This window comes from Glycine max, chromosome 17 (assembly GCF_000004515.6).
Source record: "Glycine max cultivar Williams 82 chromosome 17, Glycine_max_v4.0, whole genome shotgun sequence".
NCBI classification, from domain to species: domain Eukaryota; kingdom Viridiplantae; phylum Streptophyta; class Magnoliopsida; order Fabales; family Fabaceae; genus Glycine; species Glycine max.
In genome coordinates this window covers 36,448,230-36,470,727 of record NC_038253.2, presented here as the reverse complement: position 1 = coordinate 36,470,727, position 22,498 = coordinate 36,448,230, and the positions used below count along the sequence as shown (strand labels likewise).

The window sequence follows — 22,498 nt, the reverse complement described above, 5'->3', positions numbered from 1 at the left end:
ACCAGACTTAACACCACTGACAACAACGTCAAGGAATTCTTGCACCCCGAATACAAAGGCTTCTTTGAATTAGTTTGCAATGTATCATACATAAGGGCATGTGCTTGCTAAAAAGACTCTTGTCCAACATCACAAATCATATCCTCTAAGAAATCTCCCATTTCTACATCAAATGGTTCAGATTGAGACCCTCTTTGCATGTCTGTTAATTCACCATGTCATATCCACGTGGTGTAATTCTTCTTAATCCCATCACACAACAGATTCTCCTGTATGTCGTCCAGCATTTGTCGTCTCCCGTTGAAACAATTGATGCAAGGACAAAAATATTTCTCGTCCTCATCTAGTCGACTTCTTTCGGAAGAAAACTGCAAGAACTGATCAACGCCTTCCTCATATGCAGGGCTCATGCGACGTTCGTTCATCCAACTTCGATCCATCTAAATAATAACTCTGTGATACTCACAAAGTTATTTGATGCATGAAAATCTCACTTTTTTATTATAGGTGTGGCCCTATCTCATTCAGGAAGACATTTTTTTTATGGTAGCTTCATACGTCAAGGTTAATTTTATTTTGTTAAATTTGACAAAATTTCGGCAACATTTCGCATTGGTCTCTAAGTACACTACATGAAATCGGTGAGATTAATTCCCCGATAATCCAGTATGCACTCAGAGAACAACTAGAAATTCTTTGTAATGAAATTTCATCAAATTAAACAAAATAATGTTAACCTCAACGCATGAATCTACCATAAAAATATCAGTCTCCCCAAACTATCCAAACGGACAATTCAAGATTGAATACAATGATTAATGCAAATTGTCTGCAAGAATCATTGCATTCAATCTCAAACAGGAATCTAAGGTTCACTCATCATGAACATAATTTACATAACATATATCAATTGTCATTAATGACAGTGAACAAGTAATAAAAACATTGGTAACAAACATTTGTACTTGTGATGATCAGCAGCACAGTCCAAAATCAAAGCAACAATCCAATAAATAACTGAAAGACCACCTACATCAATCATCATTCCCAAAAACATTAGATATGAATTTGAGTCATACAATATCATATTTCAAAGTATCCTATTGTTACTTCTACTAGGTGCCTTGCACCTCCTCTCGTAAACCTTCCTAATAGGTTTATTTCTATCAGAATTTGAGTCATACAATATCATATTTCAAAGACCTATAAGTACAAGGGGTGCAATTAAAAAAAGAGTTGTATATTAGTTACAGAGAGCAGTGGTCAACTGATTGACAACACACCTATAAATACCACAACCTCCCTTTGCACCCCTCATCATCAACACATCCAAACAAAGCCTAAAACAAACACCTTAAACTACCACCTATTCTTTCTTTGTTGTCTTTAAGATATAAATTGGGAACTAAATAATCAAATGATATAAAGAAAGTTTTTAAAAATTTTCAAAAGAAAATAAAAGGGACCTGTTCTATCTGTCCCGTGAGCCATGACTAGTTCACATGGGTCAACTTGTTCAGGATTGGTGTTTCCATTTTTTATCTATTTTTTTATATTTTATTTTTGAGGATTGGATGGATCAGTTCCTGGGTTTTCTAGTTCTAGCAGCCATTCTACTCTAGTTCTGGCAAATGAGTATGATAATGAGTAACGGATATACAGTTGTGATGTTTAATGCATCTTAATGAGCTGCTGATTGTGACATTGTTGAGTTTCGGTATTTAATTTTGAGGAATATAGATGATGTTGAGAAGACTGTGGACGAGATCAACGAACAAACAGAGAACATGAAACAAATTCAGGTAGCATTGTCTACTCCAATTGGTGCAACTACTTACTTTAATGAGGTCATTTTCTCAAATTTTAACTTTATTTGTAGTTTATGAAAATGAGAAATTTTTTATCTTTTTAGTTATTGAGCATAACTACAAAGTATGTGACATATCTGGGCATCATTCTAAAATCTGAATTTGGTTGCTATTCAGGATAAATTGGAAGTAGAACTTGAAGACCTAGAGGGTGTTGAATTGGAAGAACAGCTTCTTCAGCCTGCAACTACAGCTCCAACTGCTACAGTGCATGTTCCAGCTGGGCTACAACCCACTCGCTCTGTGTCTTCGAAGCCCACTACCGAGGAAGATGAATTGGCAGCTTTGCAGGATAAGATGGCACTTTGAGCAAGTCCCTTTTCTCAGCTGCGACACTATTAATTTATGTTATCTATTCATTAATCTGTTCTAGTTTGTTGGTATTGCAATTAAGGTGGCAGTTGAGTGAATTTGTGTGTGCACCAGTTTCATGTTAAATATCAACCTTTGCACAGTTGAGTCCACTTGTATAATAATAGTTTGGAATGAATTCCCTAAGGTTGCTTGTCTGGAAAAGTTTGACGATCTTATTTTATGCAATTTTTATTGATTTTGTAGCTGGCTTTGAATAGGCCAGAATTTTATAGGCATTAATGTTCATTATAAGTGGCCTCTTTTAAAATCAAAAGGTGACACAGAGAATTTTGCCCCCTTTCTTTCTTGCTTACCTATGAAATTATTAAACAGACAAGAGGATGTATATAAAGGTTATAAAAATTCAATAGCCCTTCAAAACTTATACTTTCTACTGAAATGTTTTAGTTTAAATGTTATTCAGATTGATAAGTGGATAATCATAGACTTAAGTCACAATGGAGAGTAACGAATTAAAAATGATTGATCTAGGAGAGGCAATGCTTGAGTTGTATTATTTTATTTAGATTATGTCGGAAGAGACAGTAATAATAAGTTACTATTGTATTGTATAGTTGATGTAACAACTATATACATAAAAGACAGTAGTAATTTAATAATTGAAGGCAAAAATGGCCTTGCAATTTTGTCTAGTGGGTATTCAACTAGAGAGACAGAGCACCAACCATTGCAGATAAGCACATCCCTACCAAACCACATAACACGTGTATATTGGGAGGAAGAAAGGATGTGATTAGCATATAAGTAACTTATTGTACTAATGTTTATGGGCTGGTTAATCTTATATTTTTAAGTGGACAGGTATATTGGGAGGAAGAAAGTATGTGATTAGCAGGGTTGAAGGTAAGAATGTCACCTTGTCTACAGAATGCTATTGGGACTACTTTATTTAAAATTATTTGTTGCTTTTTCCTGTTTTGTTTTTAGAATCCATAAGGCTTGATTAGAAGCACTAGAATTTCTTTGCAAGGAATGTTAAGGGGAAGCAATGCTAATACATTACAAATTGGAACAAGTTCCACGCATCGGGAAATTGTTTTAGGCAATAATTGCAAAATAATATGATGATTACCAATAGCCTAACAAGTTCCTTATCGTTAAATCAGGATGCACCTAGGGAACATGGAAAATTTTCATGATATGAAGTTGTAAACCATGTGAGTTGAGGGCTTTGGTTGTTAGAGCAGCTCCTCATCCTGTTGATTATAGAAACTGCTATCATTTTGAGTACCCTTTTATGGTTTCTCCATCAATATTTAGCACCCATTTACGTAGGTAGGAACTTGTTGGGTTTTATATTAGTGTAGATGACAGTCTTCTGAGTATCTAATCATATAAATTAGATATTAGTTATGGTATAAAAGGCTTCCTTGGTTTGTTCATAGCAGCCTCTTCCAAAATGTTCGTTTTTATTCCCTAAAGAGAGGAGCTCCTTATATCAGTTTTCTATCAGCTGACCATTGCTGGTCTGTGTAACGAATTAATTTAACTTCTATCACTTGGACCTCCTTAAGTTTTCTAAGAAAACAAAAATATATAATGAAATAAAATAAAGCATACCATAACATTATCTTGAAATGAGATCTCATGAGAAATCCATCAATTATGACTTATGAAAAGAATTCAATTCATTTTACATTCTTATTTTCTTCTCCTATAAATATTTATAGAAAAGTTTATCTGAATAGAGCCTAACTTGCATTTTTCACTCACCAATTTAGAATTCAATCTTCAATTTTGACCACCCAAATGTTGTAGGTTAAATGAATGAAACTAGAGCCAAGGGTATAAGGTTCGTCCAGAGTAACGACACCTTCGATGAAACCTATGAAGCATACATAAACAACACCAAGAATTCAAGTTCAAAGGGTGATGCCATTTTGGTAGCAGGTGCATTAGGTAGCCCTCAAGTTATGATGCTAAGTGGCATATCTTGGATCAAGTGGCCTCAGAATAATTAAGAAGGGGGGTTGAATTAATTATTCCTAAACCTTTACTAATTAAAAATTTACACTTCTAAGGCTTTTACTATGTTGTTAAGTGAATAAGGAGTAGAAGATAAAAAAGTAAAAGCGGAAATTAAAATGCTCAGCGGAAATTAAAAGAGTAGGGAAGAAGAAGACAAACACACAAGAGTTTTATACTGGTTCGGCAAAAACCTGTGCCTACATCCAGTCCCCAAGCGACCTGCAGTCCTTGAGATTTCTTTTCAACCTTATAAAATTCCTTTACAAGCAAAGATCCACAGGGGATGTACCCTCCCTTGTTCTCTTTGAACAACCTAGTGGATGTACCCTCCACTAGAACTGGTCCACAAGAGATGTACCCTCTCTTTTTCTCAGTCAAACCCAAGTAGATGTACCCTCTACTTGTACCACAAAGGATGTATCCTCCAATGTGTTAAGACAAAGATCTCAGGCGGTTAAACCTTTGAAACTTTGTGAATGGGGATACAAAAGAATTCTCAGGCGGTTAGTCCTTTGAAATCTTTTGTATATGGGAAAGGGAAGAATCAAAAGAATTCTCAGATTGTGTCGTTTTGAATTCTTTGACAAGGGAGAAGGGAGACACAAAAGAATTCAGGCGGTTAGTCCTTGGCGAATTCTTTTTGGCAAAGGGAGAAGAGATGAAAAGAATGAATAGCACAAGTTTTCAAGGTTTAGAAAACCAGAAAATTTTGGAAAGCTTTTGGCACAAGAAAGAAGAAGAAGAAGTTCAAAGAGACTCATAAATCAATGTGGAAAAATTGCTTGTGTAAAGAATGAATTGGAAAAAATAGATGTGTAGAATGATTGATTTTAAGTGCAAAACAAAGCCTTGCTTTTATAGACTCTTCATGTCTGGTCAAGAGAACCATTAGAAGAGTTATGACTTTTAGAAAAAACTTAAAACCAATTTGAAAAAGTCAAAAACTATTTGAAGAGTTACATTTTTTGATTTGTTCAGAAACTATCACTGGTAATCGATTACCAAATTAGTGTAATCGATTACACAAAGCTTTTTTTTGTGAAAGAATGTGACTCTTCACATTTGAATTTGAATTTCAACATTCAAGCACACTGGTAATCGATTACCAAAACATTGTAATCGATTACAACATTTTGAAATCAATTGGAACGTTGTAAATTCAGTTGAAAACTTTTTCAAAAACATTTTGCTACTGGTAATCGATTACAACAATATGGTAATCGATTACCAGAGAGTAAAAACTCTTTGGTAAACAAGTTTTGAGAAAAATTCATGTGCTACTCAGTTTTTGAAAAAAAAAATTCATACTTATCTTGATTAAGTCTTCTCTTGATTCTTGTTTCTTGAAATCAAATTTCCTCTTGAACCTTGAAGTGTTCTTGATTCAATCTTGAACTTATTCTTTGATTCTTGAGATCATCATCTTTGTTATCATGAAGTGTTCTTGACCTTTGAGCTTTTTGTCATCACCTTTGTTATCATCAAAACTTCTTTGAATCAATCTTGATTAATCATGAAGCTTGCTTCTACAGCATAGGGCCAAAAGAACAGTTGAGAAGGTTCAACATTTCAATAGTGCATGAAATGCAAGATAACCCTTGGCAAGCAGTTTTGGTGGACTCAAAGCCACAAAATAGGCTCCCTGATCCACCCCAAATTATTGGCATAACTGATGACTTCAAGATCATAGTTGAAGCATCAATACTTCCCCTAACTTCCAACTCATCAAGGCTTAATGTTGCTGCCAAGATAGCAATGCCTACTTCAAAAGGGATGCTTGAACTGAAGAACACTAACCCTAGGTAGTTGAGATGTTGCGTGTAACGAGGAATTTAAGTTCAAGGTTCCATTGATTGCCCAAAAACCATAGGTTGGAGCGAAGGAATTAGGAAATGCTTTTTAGTAAATGCCTATTAAACAGAGTTTTTGCTAACTGGGCTAATAATTAGTAAATGCTTTTTAATTAAAATGTATGGTAAATAGAGTACCAAAAATACATATCAAAGACTACAATTTGAAACTACTAATCAAGGTGAAACAACTCTACATCAGTACTTCTTGGTAATAATCTAGTTTGGGTGAAATATTGATGGTTCAATTGAAAATAGATGTTAGGAAAAGTTGTTATTGTTAAATAGTGTATAATGTTAGTAATTATCCAATAGCACACAATGGCAAATTGTTTAGCAGCACTAATTAAAAGAAAAGGAACTAAGAACCACTAATTAATTTGATTTTTAAGTAGCACTAATAAAAAGAAAAGGAACTAAGCAGCACTAATTCTGGTATTGGTCCAATAACAACCTTGCCGATATCAACTAGGCATTAATCTTCAACTAATAACTTAAGCTTCTAGCTGAGTTGGTTTGGTCCTTTGATGGTTTTCGTGTATATTGACTGACTGCCCTAAGATGTTGAACATGGTTAGTATAGATACATTTCCATTTGATATGACCCTACCTACTTCAAATTAAAGGGATTACCATCGAATCTTCTCACTGCCTATTAAACCTTAACTTGTAAATTAACATAGAGAAATATGATAATAATAACTGCTACACATGTTGCTTTCTTCATACCTAACTAACCGTGTGACCTAAGAGTAAGTAGTACCCAAATGAAGCTCCAGATCCAAATCATAACCTGTAGGCAAACCTATCTCCAAGTCTATCCTAAGAATCTCACCCTTCTTCAACATTTTGCACCCATCAAGATGAGGCTGAGTTATTGTTAGGATCAAGATTAAGGTTGAGCCTTATAGGGCCAGCAGCTTGACCTTGAACTTCATGAATTAGGGGTGATGACTGCCTCAACCTTGGCCTATCCCTCCTATGAACATTCATGTGTCCACCAAGTGCCTGAGCAGACTTAAACTCCTTTCTGCAGAAGCTGTAAGTGTATGATCTTGGTGGCCATGGGAAGCCATTCACATAGTCTTGATCTGCAATATTATGTTTCCCAATTCAGAATTATCATTTATCATCCATTCTTGAAAGGGCTCATGAGATCTTGTCTTTCAGAACTAGGTTTATACACAACTTCAAACTAGTTCCTCAAAAGCTTGGACAACCAATATTGTTGATCAATTATGGTAATTCTTTGGTGGAGCAGGTGCTTCGAGCCAATTTTCCATAGTCTTTATCCATTAAGGCAAAGGAAGCTTCTCACTCCTTTAACATCCTAAGAAATTGACCATTCTAGGAAAAAAAGAGTGATGCTTATGAAGGATATGCTTTAGTTCTTGTCCTCTATAGGAAGAACCTTGGTTGCATTATCATTGACAAGAACAAGGTGTTCTCACCAACTATTCCATGTCTCATATTATTTGACGCGAAGCTGCAGTTTGGTTTATATCTAGAACTTAATACCCCTTAAGTGTAAAAGTACTGTGACCATTATCCAAAAAACTTGTCCTCTTCTTTCTCCAATTTTTGTAGTCTTGCATAAGGTCTCCAACAACTCGACCTCTAGAATGATAGTCACTCCTCCCAAATACAATACATATGCATCTACCACTATATTGTGCCTCGCTCCTAACCTTGTCCTCAATAGCTTCAAATACCCCTGACTCTACCTTCTTCCTTATATAACAGACAAAAATCTTATTCTCTCTATATAACTAACTCCCCCTTTCTGTCAGTACTTCTTATAGTGAATTATGGGCCCTGGTTAGCAAGTTGAAACTCCAATCACTAAACCAGCCATGAGATTCATGGCCTTGTTAAAAAGCCACCATCTACAAACATTTTTTTATGATAGTAACAATGACGATTCTCATGCATTTATCCTAATCTATTACTACTAAGTTGATCCTAGTGGGTTTACACTTCAATTCTATAATGGGTTTACACTTCAATTTTAGTGACTTCCCTGGGAAAAGAAAACATAAGTTTAATGTAAATTTCTTTTTATGCATATATGTTATTAAACAATATATATATATATATATATATATATATATATATATATATATATATATATATATATATATATATATATCAATTTCTATTAAAGAGACACAGAACAGAACCATGCTATATGTTAGTCGCTTTATACGACTAACTTTTTTATAGAAATCATTTTCCAAAGCTTGTATAGATCCCCAATTTATGGTCATTTTGGAGTAAATTTTGTAAATAAATCTTGTTTTATGGTTAACGCTGTCTCTAGAATATTTCCATTGAATTTAATGATGAAATCTGTGCATTTTCAGGTGAAAAAGAGGCTAAGTTTTGAATTGCAAAAAGTAGCAGTTGGGCTAAGAGTTTATCCACTGCTAAGCGCAGCTTCAGCGTGCTTAGCGCAAAGGAGAATTTGGCAAAGCATCAGCAACAAAGCCGCGCGCTAAGCGTGAGATCGGTGCGCTAAGCGCAGCAGGTGCCTTCAGCCAGGCTAAGCTCGAGACTGGCGCTAAGCCCAATTTCACTTACTCGTGCTAAGCGCGAGGGTGGCACTAAGAGCAATGTCGCGATTTCAAAGCCTATTTAAAGTCTGTTTTGTGCATAATTAGGGTATCACCTTTACCATCTTTATGACACTTTTATGACAGCTTCTACAGACGGCCAGGGCACAGAAATTCCAGAGCAGCCAAAGGCCTATTTGGGGAAAAGAGCCCTAGAAGCAGAAAGGAGGAGCAGCTTGTGCATTGAAGCCTAGGTTTTGTCATTTGAGAGAGATTATTTGAGTAGAGAGTAAGTGTGAGATGCTGAGAAGAAGAGGAGGAATCCCCCTTCTTGTGTAAGGAACTATCATTCTCTGCTTTTAATCTCAATTATTGTTAGGGTTTCTTTGTAATGGCTGGCTAAACACCTTAGTTGGGGATTTCTAATAAACAACTGATGTAAATACCTAATATCTAATTGATTATGTTTTCTGTGTTCAATGCTTCCTTCAATGCTTAATGTTTGTATGCTTTTGGTCTGATCACCCACTTGTGTGCATAGTTAGGTGACTTTAGCATTGGGAAATGTACTGTTGCCTTAGAACTTGATTGAAGCAGGATTGAAACTTAGCCTTACATGAGAGATCTGCGGGTTAAGTTTTGGTTTTAATTATGTTGTACAATAATGTTGTTTAGTTTAGGCCTAGTCTTACATGAGGGATCTGCGGATGAAGCTTAGGTTAAATTAGGCTAAACTTTAGTAAGCTACTTGAGCTGAGTCTAGTCTTACATGAAGGATCTGCGAACGAAACTCAGTTTAAGTTAGTCTAAACCTAAGAGGGTTGTCTAAATCGGGTGTAGTCTTACATGAGGGATCTACGGACGAAGCTTGGATATTCCGCCTAACGAGGGATCGAGGGTTTAGTAATTTAGGCAACAACATATAACACAAGAGCATGATTGATTAGAGAAATATATTTCTATGCATCAGCTTGTTTGTTAGAAAGACCGAACATATCTACCTACTGTTGTCATTTTATTTACCTTGCATTTTATAGTTTTTAGCATACAAGTTTAGTTTACATTTTGTTTGAAATTATCACTTATACATGTTCTCTCAACAATGCTTCAATTCTGAACTTAATTCAGGCTAACATTAGTTCCCTGTGTTCGATACTCGGATTCATCCGTTTAAATTTTAAATACTTGACGACCCGGTGCGCTTTCCGGTAAACCCCTATTGAAATTTCCTCGAGACATAAATGCATAAAAACTAACTGCAATGGGGGGCGATCACTATACATCCACATAACCAAGATTTCAATGGATCCTCTAAAAAACCAATAACAGCACTTGTTAAGGGAATTAACAAATAGCAGAATTTTTATTTAAAAAATATAGAGAGCAAGTATAGAACAGAGCCATGCTATACTGCCATATGTTTAGTGAAATGTTAGAGAAGAAAAGAATAATTTTACCCGCAATGTTCCTTCTGTAGATGAAAGAAATAACAAGTACAACTCCTAAAGCTGCAACAACGGAGGTTCCAATAATTATTTTGGAGCTCTTCTTGCTCTTGACAGATTCTTCACAGTTGAATTTGATCAAAGAAAACAAAAATGGTTAAAGTCCACATTGAAGGATCAAGATTAAATTCTCAAAGATTATATATTTTGGTTTACATTTAAGTTTAACACAAGGCTTACCTTTGGTGAAGGAGCAGAGACTGGCTGTGGCTTGGGTTCTACTGATGGTGGCGGTGTAATTGGGGTTGCAGGCTCACTTGGTTGTTCTTAGGAATTCAACAGACGAAGTAAGATCAAAGGAAAATTATTCTCCAAAAAATTCACCTTTACATTGAAATCCTATTGCAATCCATTAAAATTCAGACTAGATAGTGCTTCATAAACAACAACACAAATAATAATCACTAAGAACAAAGGGTCACTGCCAATAGGCTCACTCACCTCTAATATAGCGCAAATCAAAGGGCCTAAGCCTAGTCTTAGGGTATCTGAAGCTTGAAACAGTCAAAGTACAACTTTCCTAAATAGATCACATGCTGGTTGCGACCAACTAAGGGAAGTTAAAAGCTTAGTTTAAGGGAAGTTATAATTAAGGCAAGTTAACATAATGGCAAGCACAAGCAAAACTTACCCTATGATTGCGAGTACAAAGAAGAGCAAAGAGTGCTTTGGTGCCAATGGAATGGATGCAAGGAAAGCAACGAACGTCGTTCAAAGACAATAGCAGTGACAACATGAATTTTTTTGAAGCAAGAAAACTTACCAAGACATGGCGGTAAGCGTCATAGCAGACACAACCAGATCGTGATGACAGCCTGAGGGTGGCTTTGCGAGACTCAGTGTGGGGGGTCAGGGACAATGGCAATGACGAGGGTGGGTTTGCGAGATTGAGCGTGAGCAGAGAAAAGGGTTTTGAGTTTTAGTTTAAGTAAAAACACAACATCGATTTTTTTAAAAAATCGATGTTAACATAACCTCGTTAACATCGGTTTTGACAAAACTGTTGTTACCTAGGTCATGTTAACATCAGTTTTGTCAAAACCGATGTTAATAAACTCGTCTTATTTATAAGTATGTCACCGCATTTGTGTTAACATCAATTTTGTCTAAAACTGATGTTAACCTAGCGATGTTAAATGTATAATTTTTAGTAGTGTCATAGTCATTCCTCGAAAATACTAAATCCTTTCCTATTGCTCACTTGTTCGAATCAACATCTCCAAGCTACATCCTCTTAGTATCACAAAATTTATTAGTGAACTAAACAACACAATTACATTCATCAATTAATTGCAACACATAAATCAAATTTCTAGTTAAAGTTGGGATATAATGAACATTAGACAACTTCAATTTATCACTAATCAACATTGTTCCTCCTTTGTAGCATTGGCTTATTTTCAATTATAGAAAGATTCTATGTATATTTCCTATGCCTAATAAAAGGAATTGTAGATAGGCTTGTCATATTTGTAAATACCCAGGGGAGGAGAAAAAGAAAAGAAAATGAGCTAAGACACCAATAATATCTCACAATTAAATAAAAGCAAGTGGATGCCACCGACTCACATGAGCCAAATTCATTGTGGTTTTGGTTTAATTTTAGGGTGTCAACCAGTTGACTAGACCATAATTCATCACTGACATCATCAACCACCAGCATAAATTTGTCGTTTCCAGTTTCCATGAATAGTGGTGTTTCGCTGTCGTATACTCAAAGATAGTGGACAACTTTTTTTATATAGCAATTTTTGGGCTGCAAAATATTTAGGAATTAGGGTGTGAAAAGATGGTTGTCGCAGTCCATGTTAGAGCATGGTCTATCAACAAATATTTACGTACAAAGAAAGATAACCCCCCAGCAAGAAATCATTGAACTCAAATAACCATATGTGCTTGTAGTTGTCACAAGCTAAAAGGCAAGTAAGGGACAACGTAGTCTATGAAATATAGGGAAATATATGGGGGAATATCTTCTAGTCCCATTCGTTGGAGACCTAGTGCAAGTACACTTTGTAACTCACTCATGCACTTAGATATTCAAAATTAAGATAAGAATCAAATCAAAAGTTTAACTTATTTTGATTAAACAATATATATGAATTATTATAAATTTTTTGGTATCTAAGTTCAGCCATATGAATATAAAAGATAAGAATGAGACAGATTATATTTTATTTTAATAAACTAAATTTGAGACATCCATTTAAAACATGAATTATTCAATTTTCATCTACAGTTATAAATGTGTTATATAATTATATATTCGAATGTGCTAAAAAAGTGACTACGCCAAATCTGGTTCTTTATCTAAACATATGTCTCCAAGCTTGATTCATTTTAGAAAACTTACTTTAGATCCATTCATATGGTCATAAGTAGCACACAACTTGCATGCATAGAAAAGCAAACTGGGCTTTGGGAAAACGACTTTTAGGATGCGTGTGAAAGAGAGCTGTGTATCAGATAAGATGAAACACGAAATTAAACAAATTAAGGTTTAGAAAGAGAAAAAAAAAAGTAACTCAGACTGACAAAGTGAACGTACACCATGTTAGGATTATCTATAACTCGTATACGTGACAATCAAGGCCCAGCCAACCATGTTTCGATTTGTCATTATCAGCATTATGTTTGTGTCGAGAGAAAGAGAAAAACATTTAAAACATCATTCATTATTTGATTTTATGAAGTAGTTAGTACAAATGAGTGTGTTTTTATTGTTAATTTATTATATTATAAATGTGAATGATGTATTAATTTTATTGATGGTTAATCTTTATTATTTATCTTTAGTTGAAATTTTTCACTTAATTTTATTTTTTTATTTACAATATTCGAATATAATATCTTATTTGAACAATCCAAATCGAGTTTCACTTTGACAAACATAAGATTGGTAGAAATATCATTATTTATATAAACTCATTGAATTTAATATAAATTATAAAATTTGAATGGAAATATTATTTTTTTATAAGAGTGACTTGAACTTTGGATTTAATTTAAATTAAACTTATACATATGTATGTATAATTTTATTTGTGAAAATTTTAGATAGATAGTTAAATATATAAATATGAAATTAATCATTAATTTTTATTTTCTCTGTAATTTTATTTTCTAAATTGCACATGATAAATTTAGTTAAGTTTAAGTTTTTTTTTTTAATTTTCTTTTATCTCTCACGTTCTCTTTGTTATATAATTTGAATTCGATGTCTTACACTAAATATATAAAGAATGTATAGAATAAATGAAATATATACAAAAGGATATTCTTTTTAAAGCCTTAAAAATTAATAAGTATTTTTTTAATTTGTGTTCGTAGGCACATGTTAAAAAGTATTAAATATATTTTACTAAATAGTATTACTTATTTTAAAAATACTAAATAATTTCTATATATAGTTATAGTATAATTAAGGTTTTTTTTTTATTTTTGACTCCCTAGCTAGTACGCATAGGCACATATTAAAGAAACTAAATAAAATACAACAAAGCAAATTAGTTGATTGATCGTTTAGAACTATCCTGGTTATGATGTGTGCATGTAGGTCCTCTTTTAGCAGTATATGAAATAAATTATATATGTTTATCTTTTGTTTCAACAATTAATTCACGGTATGATCGAGATATTGGATACTTTAAATCATCGATCTGTATTCTTTATTTCATAAATTTCAAGGTTGTCTTTTTAATATATATATATATATATATATATATATATATATATATATATATATATATATATATATATATATATATATATATAAAACAAAGCAAAATAAGAAAATGAAAATCAAATTTTGATTGAATCCAAACACATATTTGAATTTAAAATTAAATCGAAAGAATGATTAAATTTAGTCAAATGACCTTTTTACCGAAAAATATATCGAATCCAAATAAGAAGAGAAGATTGGAGAAGAGAAAGAAGCATTATAGTTGTCTTCTTTCCGGTACTTTCACGTGGATTTCAAATGTGGACCTGATTAGAGAGACAGAGAGATCTCTTAAAGAGATTTGGTTCTATGCATTGATTAGACAACTAATTAACAATATACTAACATGAAGTCATTGAGTTGTTTGCCCAATGGGATTAATCACTTTTAAATTCAAAAACTCACTCATGGCTCTTTAAGGTGGGGTTAGGACTTTTGCTAATCACAGTGCCAAAAATGACTTGCGAATATGGTAACAATAATTAGTATTATATATGTGCAAAAGCCAAAGTTATATAACTAATCCAATAGTTTAACTTGGAGATTTGATCCACTATAATAATGTAACTTTATACGAAATATAATACCACTATCAAGGGCATTAGAGGAACTCCACATCTACTTCCTCTTTTAATTGTCGGCCATTTGTCTCTTCTGCCACTATAGGACACATCAAATAGGATTTTTTTTCCCCTTATATTTTCTTTTACACCGTCTTCAATATTTTATTAGCTGTGGACCATTTTAATTTATAGTTTCTTCAGCATTGGTTGCAAACTAAGAGAGGAACAACGTTGGAAGGAAAGCAAAAGAGTACTAGATTGTGTTAAAATTTATTTACTAGTCCTATATAAGTATTAGAATGTTAGTTCTCATAAGTAGCTAGTCAATAATTCACAAGGATAAAAAAAAATAAACATGGCAGAAATAAAATATTTTAGAATCAATTTCGTGGAAAGACTTGGATGCATGAGCATGTGTCCATCTTTAACATATATGTAAGCAACAATGATTTTGAGCAAAAGGGAAAGATATGTATTTCACAACTTAATTACAGGTAACGATTTTATCTAATTTTCCGTTTATAATAAAATTACAAAGTTTAATTTTTATATATTATTAATGTAAAAAATATTAATAGAAATATTATTAATGTGATTTTTAGAATAATTATTAATTATTAGATGTTAATAAATCAATCATATATAAGTGTGGAGAAAAAAGTTATATATTAATAATGTAAAATTGTTTTAAAATATTATTTAATTAAAAATAAATTTATTTACTTTTATAATAATTATCTAAAAAAATCATATTTGTGATTGAATGATTGTAAAACTGTTGTGATTGTATTACTACTTGACTCATAGCAATTTATTATTAGATAACAATATAAAAACTCTTTACAATATCAATAGATAAACTATTTAGTCGTTGTATTACATGTACTAAAAATGAAAAGGGGAGGAGCATCTAAAAACAAAGTCGGCCAAACAAAAAAAGAAAAAAGAGGAATAATAAGAAGCGAAAGTCTTCAAAATCAGAGATATGCAAAGGGACAATCTTGCAACAACTGGGGACACGGTGGCTTTGTTGATGGACTTTCAAGTACTAACGAAAGTTTGTTTGGTGACTTTGGTATACAAGGACAATGTTTGGCTTTGTCTCCTATGTGAACGTGAATATGATCGAGTAGTATTATGATATGGTATGATTAAGGTACTTTTTAAGGCCGCGTGATCCTATCACTCCATAATTTCTCTTCTTTGTCCTTGTTGTGCAGTTGTGCCCCAATGCCAACTCCAAACGGTACCTTATCGCTGGTTTTCCAATAGCCTACAAATTGCAATGTTCCCACACATGAAGGTGTCATTGCAACGATAAATAAGACTTAAAAGTAAATCTTGAGAAAAAAATATATAACATAAAATAAAATTTATGTGTTAAACTTTTTTATCGTAATTATTTTATTAACATGTGATTTTTTTGTTTTATAAAAACAAAAATAAATCATTTTTCATTTATTGAATCTAATTAATTAAATTTAAATTTTAATTGTTTTTATTCTTTTTGAAGCAATTATGTTTCCAAATGCGTGTCGATACATGAGCATATAAACAGTCACATGGGTTCACTCCAAACCATACAGTTCATGCAGATATAATTCTCTCACACATATGACCCACTGTATTAGAGTACAAAACAATTAGATGTGAGTCTACACATCCAGCCACATGGGTTGTGGTACGGGACTTTCAAAACAAAGTCAAATAAAAAAAACCCATAAATCCCATCAATTTTTCTCCTGAAACGCTTCTATAACTACTATATTGAGAAATAATGTAATTAGTTCTTCCTTTTTCTATTTAATTAGTATTATTCGTATGTTTATAAATTTTCTTAAATTTCAATTAATAATAAGAAATATGCTCAAAAAATTATATTAGTATTCTCATATACTCTTTTAACGATATATGTTTAGAAAAAATGATATTTGTAGACTCTAATTTTTTAGTGCAGGAGGTAAGGATAAGATAAGTAAAAAGAAAACAAAAAAGTGCAAGATGTATTAAATAACATGATATGCTAAAAAAAATAGAAGGAAAGAGATATGAATATATATATATATATATATATATATATATATATATATATATATATATATATATATATATATATAGATGTAGAAACATCATTATTGTTTGTTGTAATGCTTATTCCACATCCATATATTGGATAATTAATAATCAAAATGAAGCATTTGTCTATTTTTAGACATTAGTTGATTTTCTTTAAATAAAGTTTTTAATTTTGAGGCTTATGAGAAGAAGGAAAAAAAAATCTATATTGATAGAATCAATTATCCCATTATAGTATAAATATTTCTAACCTAAATAGGGTTACCTAGCTAGTGTGCATGATAGTGTAGACATACAAATAAAATAAAAGCAAAAAACAAGTGTCTCTCTCCAATATATATCCTACTTTTATCCATTTAAAATGTGAAGAATCAACAAATTAAAATTCCTTAACCTAACAAACAAGAAAGTACTCTGCAGCTAGCAATGGAAGGACTAAGCATGAAGGAGCCATGCTTTTGTGACAGACCGACAAGTTCAAGCATCTTCTCTTCTTCTGCTCCTCCACCAGAGGCTCCCCCAAGTCCAAGTACCCCACTTCAGCATCCACATGAAAAGAAGAAACAGCTATGTGTTGAGGAATTAGAAGAGGAATTAGAAAATAAGGAGCCAAAAAAGCAGCATGTTAGTGTTACCCTTTTGGATCTGAATATTATCTCAGGTGGTGAAGATGAATCATGCACTCTAGAAGAAGGACCAGAACTCAACCTTATCACTTGTTTGGATGCGGGGTCATCATCCGATAATGCAAATTCTTCATCAGAAACAACAACAACAACAACAACAAACCCTCTTGGTAATTCTGATGCTACTGAGCCTAGAGTGTTCTCTTGCAACTACTGCCACAGAAAGTTCTACAGTTCACAAGCACTAGGTGGCCACCAAAATGCACACAAGAGAGAGAGGTCAATTGCAAAGAGAGGACACAGGTTTGGATCTCAGATTATGGCCTTTGGCCTTCCCCTTTTGCATCATAACAACAACAACAACAACAACAATCGTTTTGCAAGCATGGCTTCTCTACCTCTTTATCATAGCAATAGAGGAACTCTTGGAATTCAGGCACACTCCTTGATCCAGAAGCCTTCTTCTTCTTCTCATCATCATCATGTGAATGGTTTTGGAGGCTCTTATGCACACCATCATGGTTGGTCAAGGCCAATCATTGATCAACAACCCGGAATAGCAAAGCTTGCTGTGCCAGATTTTCATCACAGAACAAAATCAGCATTATCAGCATCACAAAGCAGTGTTGGTAGGTTTGAAATAATAGTTAATAGTAGTAATACCATGTTGAATTCTGCAGCCAGTAATAAAGAAATCGGTGGATGTGTGGCTAGTGGTGGAACTTGTTTGAAGACTACTACTAATCAAGAAGAAATGAAGCACCTTGATTTGTCCCTCAAGCTCTGAAGTCTGAACCAAAGCCGCGATTTCAGCTCGAACCGTCAAGGTTTTTGGACTCTCAGAGACCACATCGTGATCACAATTGTGACTGCAATTTCCCACGATGTCAAGGATCGCGATGAAACTGCATGACCGCAACTCTTAACATTAGATGGTCTTGGCCTTATTTATATAGTCTTTGCATCGATGATATGAGTAATTGTAGATTAATTAGTATAGTTAAGATTTTGCCAAACTTATTTTTCCCAGTGTGAAATAACATTTGTGTAAATTTGATTATGGGAGGATCCAAGTTCTTTAATTTTCTTGTAAATGACTACTTCAGAATCATTCAACTCCTGTTAGGTCGGGTGCTTTATTGAGTTGAAATCTTAAAGTTGTTGATGAGTCCTTTTCTTCCTCATATCACTTTTTCCCCTATTCTGTCAATAGATACAAGTAAATCTAATGAAGGGTTTCTTTTCGAGCTCCAAAAACTCTTGTCGACCAATCTCAAGACTGAATTAGAATGTGTCACGGTTATTTCCATTTTCATGTAGCTCAATTTTAAAATTTTATCTGTAAAATAATTGAAAAGGGAATGGATTGCTACCCTTTTGTGAATACTTCATGCTCCATGGGTGTGTGTACAGATCTCTGTTACATAATCATTTTTTTAATATCACATGTATTTTTCACTTTCACTAGACGTAATCCTATTCGAATCGGATAGAATTGTTATGGCTAATAAAAAAATTTCTCTAAGTATTTTTTGTAATTACATATTCACGATTTGAACCTTAAATATTATGTTAAGCTGAAATAATCTATCAGTTGATTCATATGTTTGATGCTAATTTGTTGCATAATTTTATATGTTGTTTCAAAACATGACACAATAAATAGCATTTATGATGATTAATTTATAAAGCACAATTCATCGTTCCACATATTTCATAATGCATGCAGAAATAATGCATTTCAAGTGGGTATTACAATATCTTCAAAAAAAATAATTTAAAAATATAAAAAAAATTAAAATGGGGTTATTCCTCTTCACGGAGTGGGACAATAAGATTTGATAAAATGTACTTATTGGAAGGGCAATGCAATTAAGAACCAATAATGGCAAAGTGAGTACATATTAATAAATACTTAAATTCTCTCATTACAACAAAGACCTAACTGGTGGGTTTGGGAACCGGATAACATTATGAACATAAAATATCGGGATAAAATAAACCACACGGTTTGTCTGTCCATACATGGAGCAGCAGAATAAGACTTGCAATAATATATTGGTTTTAGAATACGAAGGTATTTTTATCCTACATGGGGTTCATGTACTAGGTCTCTATCATCAAGAGTGGCCTCAAATCTAGGAAAGATTCGTGTGTTTTATATTTTAAAGTATAAATAACATGTCTAGTGACCCCAATGTAGGAAGGACAAAAGCCTTTGGGTTTAACTAATAATTAGCAAACGTGGCTGTTAGTCATCAATTAAAACCCTAGGCCTGCCGTCCCATTCGAACAGTTGTGTGCAAAGTAGTTAGTACAAACTTGTTTTCAGATGGCTCATTTCCGAGAACATTTATTATGCATCCCCTAAGTTGTTTTTAGCGACAACCAATATTTTTAATAAGAGAAAATATTGTTTAAACTGAATAAGATTATTATAAATAATATTTTTTTTGAATACTTAAAAAAATAATTTTACCATTTATAAGAATTATATTTGACTCAAACATAATTATTTATAATAAAAAATATATATGATTTTAAAAAAAAACAAACTCACTTGTTAAGTTAGAATAACATTAAGTTTGATAGTGTTAAGAGGTTTTATTTTGAAGTTTAATTTTTATGCAATTAATTAAAAATTATGTTGAGTATAAATTTTAAAATAATTATTATTAAGATTAATAAATTTATCACATATATATTTAGATGAAAATTTAAAATATCATATACTGCAGGAGCAGCATGAACTAATTACTCTTTATTTTATCTGCTTCTGTTCCCACACGAAACTTAACTTTTTGTCTTTTTAGTTCGATTTACAAGTGCACATGTTAATGATATTATTACTACTTCTTTCATTTTTTTTAGTATCTAACCAATTAAATGAAAACACCTAGTTTTGTCATGGATTCGTACAGCTGGCTTTTCGTATGGAACGTTCATATATATATTTTTATCCAAACAATATAATATTGACAAAATAGATTACATATTATCGGTAAAAAAAGTTTCACATTATTAATTTTATATTATCATTTAACAATAAAATAATATATATATATATATATATAATAATTTTATATATTAATTTTTATAATAACTTTTAAAAATAATATTAATGATTATTTTTAATTGATTGACTATAAGAAAAATTTACAAATTTATACATGAAAAATAATTCAGCTCGAATCAATAATAATTTTTACACATAGTCAAACTCTTTCTTTAAATATCAGTTACATACTCAAGACGTCGAGCTTAAAATCATTGATTAAGTTGACACAATTGTATACTAATTAATCACACACTTAGTGTTACGGTGTATATATTTTTAAACATAAGAAAAATTTAGAGAAATATATATTAAAAAAAAGTTTAGAGAAATATATTCTTAATTATATTATAACTTTGAGTAGAAACAACGATGCAACACTAATCCGTGTGGTTTATGGTGCATCACATTTTATCTTATACCCTTCATACTAGATTATTCCTCACCTAACCCTCTCCACAATAACCTTTGTATTTGGCCACTATGCGCCTCCATCAGAGGCAATTGTTTACGGTTTACCAATTTCTTTTGTATTCTTTCCGGCATTAGTTTCTCTCCAACCTATCATGGGGTCTTGTTGAATGGTCTACCAATAAAATTTGAAGCATAGTTCATAAGAAAGGTACAAGCTTTCCAAGTTTGAAGGAGAAGGTAAGTGAAGGGTATTATGACCCAATTCACTGTGCTAGTTCTTCAATAGGAGGGCATGTCTTCTATTTTGGAGCATAAGGATCATTTTCTCTAAAATTTCACATCAGTTCAAACTCATAAGCGAAGAATAATCAGTATCAACACCTACATTTTTTGCACTCCAACATCGAACAACCCTCAGATCGCTTATGAGTTTAAACTCCTGGAGGTCAATGATTATTCTTTGCTTATGAGTTTAAAGTCATCGACACCGAACAACCATTTTCTGATTACACAGTGTTTTCAAACTTGAAGAAAAATTATCAAAATATAGAAAGAAAAGAAAAAGACAAAAAAAATACTCGTAGAAGACGGTAAAAACTTGAACAGTGTTCTAAAAACCTATCCACATTTTAGAAAGAAGTTATGTAAGTAATTTTTTTAAGTAAATAATAGAAATTTAATTGATATCAATAATTTTAGAATCTAACAATTAATTTAGATAAGTAACATAATTATTTGAATAAAATAATATAAAATTAATAGAATAAGTATATATAAAATAAATTTATAAAATTAGAATAAAACTTTTGTACTACTTTTTTATATGGGCTGAATGAAATTACAGCCCAAAACGTACCTATAGTTAGCCCAAACACAATTAGATATAGATAAACATATAATTAAATAAAAAAATCAATGGATATAGCAAAGAAACATTTTTATATACCATGAGTCATTAATTGCTAGGTTCAAGTCGTGGAAGGAACCTTCCTTCATGTACATAAATAAATGCAAATAGATAAGACTTGATTATATATTTGATTCTTTAATTATAATTTAAAGTTTAATTAATTTCTTAATCATTAAAATATATAATCAGGACTCTTAATTTTTTAAAACAAAATTATTAGGGATATTCAAAATCAAACCAAATGGAACATAAAATTAAAAATCAACCCAAAAAATCATAAATTGCAGAAAAATTGAAGGACGCCAGATGGTTTGGTTTATTTTTGTTTTCCCCAAAACAAAGCGGTTTGGTTCAATTTTCGATTCAATATGCAAAAATCGAACCACACTTATTAGTTTAATTATTATAGGACTCTAATACGACATGTAGTTTAAGTTTAAACTTCTATGAAAAAGACACTTACATACCATCTTACACTAAGACTAAAACCATAAACTTAACACTTAACACTCAGCCTCTCACTCTCTCCTTTAACGCCTAAAATTGAAACCCTAAAACTAACGCCTAAAATCACTCTCCCCAGGCCCTCTTTGTGTTTACGGTGGCGCTCTCTCTGACGTGGGCCTCTCGACGTTTGCGGCAGCGCCTCTCTCCCACACATGTCTCGAGTCTCTATTTTATTGATTTCTTTTTAAAGTTTAGTCATTTCAAAGACTATTTATTATTCAAGTTTAGTCATTCTAAACAATTAAGCGACCTAATTGAATATTTTAATAATTAAATAAATATGAAAAAAAAAATAATCAAATCACCATTAAATGTTAGCTTATCTAAAACTAAATTTCTACATAAAAAAATCAAAATCAAAATCAAAATTTCCTCCAAGTAAAATAAAAACTCAATCTCCTTCATTTTCTTTTACTGCCGTGATCTACTAGTCACACTCTCTCCACTCTTTCTTCCATACTTGCTTGAGTGAGAAATACAAGGTTCAAGGCTTAATAGATCAAGG

The 22,498-nt window shown here is 32.3% G+C and overlaps 2 protein-coding genes across 2 annotated transcripts; both read left to right on the top strand.

The window, feature by feature from the left end:
• Positions 1-1,348: 1,348 nt before the first annotated feature.
• LOC100775560 (vacuolar protein sorting-associated protein 32 homolog 2) lies at positions 1,349-2,368 on the top strand. The gene is made up of 2 exons (XM_014769650.2): positions 1,349-1,847; positions 1,986-2,368. Exons 1-2 carry the CDS (start codon positions 1,788-1,790, stop codon positions 2,175-2,177), a joined length of 252 nt encoding a protein of 83 aa, XP_014625136.1. The 5' UTR covers positions 1,349-1,787; the 3' UTR covers positions 2,178-2,368.
• A 14,539-nt stretch (positions 2,369-16,907) lies between these two features.
• Positions 16,908-18,364, top strand: LOC100820461 (zinc finger protein 3). The gene has a single exon (XM_003549261.5). It carries the CDS (start codon positions 16,908-16,910, stop codon positions 17,892-17,894), a length of 987 nt encoding a protein of 328 aa, XP_003549309.1. The 3' UTR covers positions 17,895-18,364.
• The last annotated feature ends 4,134 nt before the right edge of the window (positions 18,365-22,498 follow it).